Raw genomic sequence first — 6,980 nt, forward strand, 5'->3', positions numbered from 1 at the left:
TTTAAAATGTAACCCTAGTTTCATACTGTTGGATTCTGGGATAGTATAACATGGCTAGCTTGAAAAAGGTTGGCCAAGATGGCAAGTTGAAGGGATCCACTACGTTTCAAGTTGTGGCGGCAAAAATATGGAAGGCTAGGAGCATCGCGCTTAACATGCCGGACGAAAAAACTACTACCATTTTTTCCAGTCTGATGTTCGCAAATGCGTCATGCCTCAAGCTCCACCAGGGTTTGCTGGCAATGCATTGGTCGTCTTGCCTTGTGAGGAAGGTGCAAGAAAGGGTGGAGAGATTGGATGATGAGTATCTGAGGTCAGGGATAAATTGGTTAGAGGTGAATAGTGTTAGACCAAGTCCGAGTCTGGTGGTGGTTTCCTCAAATTCAGGAGGTTGTGATCAACCTAAACTCTTATCCAAGAAGAGTTAGATTAGTTCAAACTTCTTTTCGAATGTTAGTTGTTTTCCTTAATATGTTTTGTAGCTTCTGTTGTAATTTTGAATTTGAAACAGCCTTGTAAATAGGGATTTCAATCCCTGATGTAATCTGAATGTGAATATAAATACATGCAGCCTCTCTTTGAAGGGGCATGCAATTAGGGTTAGAGCAAGATGAGTTCTCATGGGGAAAAGTTAAGTGCGCCACTTCGGTTCTACTAAAGCCGGGCCTTGTCATGCTTTTGCTGAGACTGGCCAGTGGCAACGGAAATGCCTGGGACTGCTTAATGATCAAATGGAGATGTTTTGCAGGTTGATGATGGTGTTAAGCATAGTGAAGAACTCAAGAATATAGAAAACAAAGAGAGAAGAAATTAGAGAGAGAAAAGTTAAAGCTTGAGAGAGAAGATAGAAAGAAGATACACAGAAAATCATTGATTATTTTTCTTCAGTGTTCAATCTTACACATATCTGCTTCTTTATCTTGTTACAACAACCTTATCCTTCTATTACAACATTATTCATTACAACTAAGCCTAACAACCTTTATAACTGCCTAGTGTAATCTATCATTCAAATTACTGACACGTGGCCTAATCCTTATCATTCATTCTTTATACTCTAACATCCCCCCTCAAGCTCATGGTGGGATGAACCAAGCATGAGATTAGAGTAGTGAGTATTGAATAAAGGAGAGCTAAGTCCCTTGGTAAGGATATCAGCGAACTGTTCAGAAGAAGATACAAATTGAACCAAAAGCTTCTTTGCGGCAACTCTCTCTCGGACAAAATGGACATCTACTTCTATATACTTAGTGCGCTAATGTTGAACCGGATTAAAGGATAGAGCAATGGCAGACATATTATCGCAAAACAAGACTGGAGTATCTTGAAGTTTGATCTTCAGGAAGTGAAGTATTTGTTGAATCCAATCCAACTCAGCAGCTGTAGAGGAAAGTGCCCTGTATTCGGCCTTAGTAGATGACCTGGATATGGTATGTTGTTTCTTGGATGACCAGGATATTGGATTATTACCCAGAAACATAACCAAACATGTGGTAAAACGCCTGTCATTTGGGTCCCCTGCCCAGTCAGCATCACTGAAAGACTTTAAGACCATCTCTCCTTTGGTATAAGTAATCCCAGTAGATAAGGACCCCTTAAGATATCGTAAAATATGCTTAACTGCTGTGAAATGAGACTCCATAGGAGCCTGCATAAATTGAGAAACCTGATGAACAGAAAATGCAATATCCGGCCGTGTAAACACAAGATACTGCAGTGCCCCAACGATACTTCTATACAAAGAAGGATTATTATATGGCTGACCATCATCTTTAAGCAGCCTACTATAAGGAAGACAAGAAGTTGCAGCAGCTTTGGAGTCGAACATTTCTGTTTTCTTCAACAAGTCTTGGATGTACTTTTCTTGAGATAAGAATAAACCAGCCTTGGTTTTAGTAATCTGAATTCCCAAGAAAAAGTGCAAATAGCCAAGATCTTTAATATCAAACTCCTTTCTCAAAGCAGAAATAAACTGTTGTATACCATCAGTGGCACTACCAGTTATTATAATATCATCGACATACAAAAGCAATATCACCATTGAGCTGCCAACATGCTTCACAAACAGAGAATTATCTGAATAGGTATTACTGAACCCCAAGTGTGGTAGAAACTGAGTAAATCTGTCATTCCAAGCTCGGGGAGCTTGTTTTAATCCATAGAGCGATTTGTGTAACTTGCAAACCAAGGAAGGGTACCTAGTGTTGGAAATGTGCCCTAAAGCCAATCATGTGATGATACTTTACGGACATTTCACATGTTAAACTAATCTAGTTTAACATATAAAGGGCATAAATTATTGTTTGAGCCGTCTCATATAAATGTTATATGCTTAAACGATAAAGTCCAAGGAATATGTGATTGGGAGAATGTAATCTAATGAAGTTAGATTCCTGAGACCATTCTTTCGTAGACACATCCTAAATGTTCCTGATCATAGGATTGCCAATTGGGCATTGGCAGTCCGTTAAGATCGGTACGTACTATGTCTTCTCTCAGGGAGAGTGAACAGTCTCGATTCATTGGTGTGTGTGACATCAAGACAAGTACGGTAGGTGCTCAATAGAGAATGAGTTCACTGAACGCGATCAACGAAGAGTTCTCATATTCCATGTCACATGAGAACTCATGGTTGGGATAATGCAAAGTAGTCCTTTGACCTGAGGCATCATAGTTGTCTTGTGGTTAAGACCTTGATCTTTGATTATGTCAAAGTCATCCCACCAGGAGGGTGTCCACGGCATCGTTGGGGTCAAGCCGCTTAGCTATGGAGACAAGTGAATGCGCAACAAGGGATCTCTAACCTTCAAACCGTTTGAAGGAGAATACTCTCTGATATGATTTGAATCTCTGGCCAGAGTATGAATGAGATTTGGGAATGCGTTCCTAATCACATTCAAGGTAATCATATAAGCACAAGACACACATTGGATAGTAGACATGAGAAAATAAACTATCAAACCAAACAATGTGGTCAAGAGTATTAGATTAGAGAAGGACCGTATTGCATTTGTAATCCCAGACTGAATAGGTTCTCCACCTCTTCTGATTAGCTTGGGTAACCATGACATACGGCTAGGTGTCACTCATGGTTTGTGGAAGCCCTAAACGTGTGTAATCACTAAAGGGAGAATTGAAAATAGTTTCAATTCACAATCGATGTAAAATGGTTTTAATCGCCCACTACCTCGCTAAAAGGAACCTAATGGATCGTACACCGTGTAAGGTAGAGATGGACGAAATAAATGAAATGAGTAAGATTAATTGAATGGTTTAATTATTTATGGCAAGGATTAATTAATATGTTAATTAATCAAACGAATAAGTTCGTTAAAGACCACGGGATAGTTTTGGACCTTAAGGCCCAATGGGCTTCGAACGTCAAGCCCATTAACTTAAGTTGTATGACAATTTAATGAATAAAGATTCATTAAAGCCCAAAAGCCCAAAAATCCCTAGGTGGCCGGCCATATTAGATGAATTAGGGTTGTTTGGTTATTTAGGTCACTTAAAGAAGTGACTATATAAATGACTTTATAACTAAATATTCATTAAGTGAAATAAGGGTTTATTTTTGGGGAAAATGGGTGAGAATTGTCTCTCCATTTTCTCTCTAAAGAGGCCAACACCTTGGAGGTGATTAGCTAGTCATCTAATCCTCCAAGGTCACTCATTCATCATCCAATCTCTCCTTGGTGTAGAGACTTAGAGGTTCTCAATTTTGGGAACTTGGAGAACCTATTCTTCCATCCAAATCCATGGATCTAAGAAGCAAGGAATGAAGGCCCTATCTCTTTGGGTGATTAGCCTTTGCTTATGCAAAGAGGAATCTACAAAGGTATTAATTTCAACTCACTTATTTTTGAGTTGATTATTGGTTCACCAATCTACTAGGCTTTGAATTTCATGGGTAAATGTTTTGTATTTGAGTGCATGTAAGCATGATTCCGCCTTTAATTGTTAATTGCATGCTATATGATGTTGCTCAAATGAACATGTTTTACAAAATAATTCCTTCAAGTGGTATCAGAGCCTAGGTCTAGTAGTTGGTGAATCCTTTTGGGTTTTGTAGTTCATAGTATGTGATCTAAAAGTTGTAATTGTTACAAGCTTTATTCTTGCTTCTTTGAAAGTAAATTTTGTTGGAAAATTTGCTATCTCAAATGTTGTAGATGTTGTTCATATGAGCATGAATATTGGAGCTAAAATTTGGTGCCATGCTTTTGGGAAAATTCGGCCAAAATCAAAGGGTGAATTTTTGGGTTCTTGTTTGACTTGTTAAAAGTGTTTTAATGTGTTCTTTGGAACCCCTAAGTACCCTAGTTTGGTTAGATGTTATTTCCCTTAAGTAAGAATGGTTTTGGAATGTTTTTGGGTGGAAAAAGTTCATGGAAAAATTTGGGTTTTTCATGGATGTTCTTCATTGTTCTTGATGTTCTTGTCAAGAACAAAAAGGTTTGGTGTTTTGATTCAAAGTTTTGAATTATTTCATAAAGTATATGTGATATGTTTTTAAATGATTTATTATGTATTTAAAGTGTTAAATATTTGTATAAATGATGATTGAAATAATTGTGTTTGAATTATTTCAAAAACATATCTTATCTTACATACACTTGCATGTTTTTGACAAAACTCACAAATCAACACACACACCAACCTTATCCCTCCCTAAAACCAGCCACTCCCTCAAAGGGAGTACTTTTGGGGCTTTTATGCAATTACATAAAGTTTTGATACTTTTGTGTATTTGCACTTTGGCCCAAAAGTTTACGTTTTTACGTTTAGGTCCAAAAACGCTAAAGGACAAATTGTTTTGTTCCTTTAATGATGTTTTTGCATTATTAAAAGTTTGGGTTCTAGTTGTATTTACATGAAGTTGTGACTTTTGTGTATTATACAAAGTGACCCCAAAAGTTTTTGTATTTGCAATATGGCCCAAAAGTTGAGGTTAATTGCAAGATGGCCCAAATAGGATGAGAACAAAATTGTTTTGTCTCTTTAAATGAGAATTGGATTTTCATTTTGTTTAGCTCCATTTAAATCAATTTTATGGATACAAAAACCAAATGAAAATGTTGCATTCAATTAATTAGTTAAAGTGTTAATTAATTAAAGGGTGATTATGAACCTAAGCCTAATATAATTGAGCTATGTGAAAGGCGTTTCAAATTTGTTTGAACCATGGGAATGTGTAGATTAAATTTTGGTTGTAATTTGATTTGATCAAATGTTGTAAAAGGGCTTAAGCTCTTCTTTACTTTAAAGTAATTTGTTATATGCAAATGTTGTAATGAGCATAAGCTCACCTTTACTTTGAAGTACTTCTTTCTTGCTTTATATGATATGCATGAAAATGAAGTAGTTGGGTCCAACGCCCATAAGACAACACGCCTTAATGTGATTAAACGCGTAACTAAAATCAATCTTCATTCCTAGACCGAGGTTCAACACAAGGCTCGTGTTGAATCTAAACAAAGGTTCATAATCATCCTTAGGCCCTAAGGCAACTATGTAGTCCATCAAATGAATGCAAAGTTTATGTTAGTAGTATCATATACTCTTGCTTTAAAAATCGTTTTAAAAGCATAGTGGGAGTATTATGTACAACTAAAACAAAGGGATGGACCAATAGTTGTAATAGGACTAAAATAGTTTTAATAGAGATTAAAATGTATGTTTATATGTGATGAGACCTAAAACCCTCAACCAAACCAATATTAAGTTGATAAGCGAGAGATGTTTAGAATATCTCTTCGTGGCCTTCCACCGTGGTGGGATCCAATCGTTTATGACTTGTACACCGGCTTCACCCTATCATGGGGGAGTACACAGTGCATGCTTATACTCAGGAGGAATCCATATACATATGATGAGGTGAGTGTAGGCAACGAGGATAGCCATATATCGTATCATCGTGAGGCTATTCTTGAACCCCTTCACACACTAAGCATGGTGGGAAGAACTTAACTAAGTGCAATGGAACCAATATCATATCATTGTGAGGTTACATTCTCTAGAGGCCAAATAAGATGGGTACTTGCATGAGTTGCAAATGAGTAAGCGTACTCTCTCATTATTATTGTTGCTAGCCATATATCGTATCATCGTGAGGTGGGCTTGGTAATAGTGAGCCTCCCATAACCTACTAGGAGTTTCATCCAAAACTCTCGAATTCCTATGAGGGATATGGAATTTGCCAAAAATAGTGGGTGGTGCTATTTTGATTTAAAGACCCGAATCAAATGGCTTAAAATCAATCAATCTATATTCGTTATGTATTTGATTACCAATATATTTGCAAACGCTATCCAACACTTGACAAAACCGAACGTTTAGTTTACGGACTTGGTACTACAAAACCATAGATTGTCTTTAATGGCTTGTAAAAGTACCAAAGTAGTCTCATCCTCACAATCTTACTATTGATAATGTATCATTAGAAGAATATGTTAGAAAAGGTCTATCATAAAGAGGACAACACTTTTAATGTCATAATTCTTCAATTACAATTTGTTGTATGAAGAAATAGGAGTTGCTTTGAACAACTCTTAGTCAATGCAAACACTTAGTGCTTGTTTCTTTGTTAAATGAACAAAGAACTTGAGAAGAAAGCACAAAGGCATGAACACTTAATGTGCCATGATTCTTCATTTACAATTGTTGTATGAAGAAATGAGAGTTGCCTTGTACAACTCTTGAAGGTTTGTAATTATGTTTAGAACATAATGGTTGGTTGACAAAAATAGTCCATTAACATGGACTTATGATGATTTTGAATCATTAAGTGTTGAAGTGATAAACCACTTAACGAGACGGAAACTAGGCAAGGACTTCACCTTTGTTTCCCTATCCTAATCGTTCACTAAGTTTATTGTAAACTATGTAGTGAACAAAAACCATATGCTCTCCAAAATTGTTTGATGTGTATAACACAATTGAAAAAGGTTTCAAGAGAGATAGTGGGAGTTTAGGGACAA

At 36.6% G+C, this 6,980-nt stretch overlaps 1 protein-coding gene across 1 annotated transcript; it reads right to left on the reverse strand.

Moving 5' to 3' along the window:
- Nucleotides 1–1,255: 1,255 nt before the first annotated feature.
- On the reverse strand, nt 1,256–2,041 carry LOC126622754 (uncharacterized mitochondrial protein AtMg00810-like). Its single transcript, XM_050291485.1, has one exon. The coding sequence runs from the start codon at nt 2,039–2,041 to the stop codon at nt 1,256–1,258; it is 786 nt and encodes a 261-aa protein (XP_050147442.1).
- Nucleotides 2,042–6,980: the final 4,939 nt, after the last annotated feature.

Source organism: Malus sylvestris, chromosome 5, assembly GCF_916048215.2.
Source record: "Malus sylvestris chromosome 5, drMalSylv7.2, whole genome shotgun sequence".
NCBI classification, from domain to species: Eukaryota; Viridiplantae; Streptophyta; class Magnoliopsida; order Rosales; family Rosaceae; genus Malus; species Malus sylvestris.

Coding starts and splice junctions, on each gene's coding strand:
- LOC126622754 (XM_050291485.1), bottom strand. CDS start 2,041: ATGGTGATATTGCTTTTGTATGTCGATGATATTATAATAACTGGTAGT.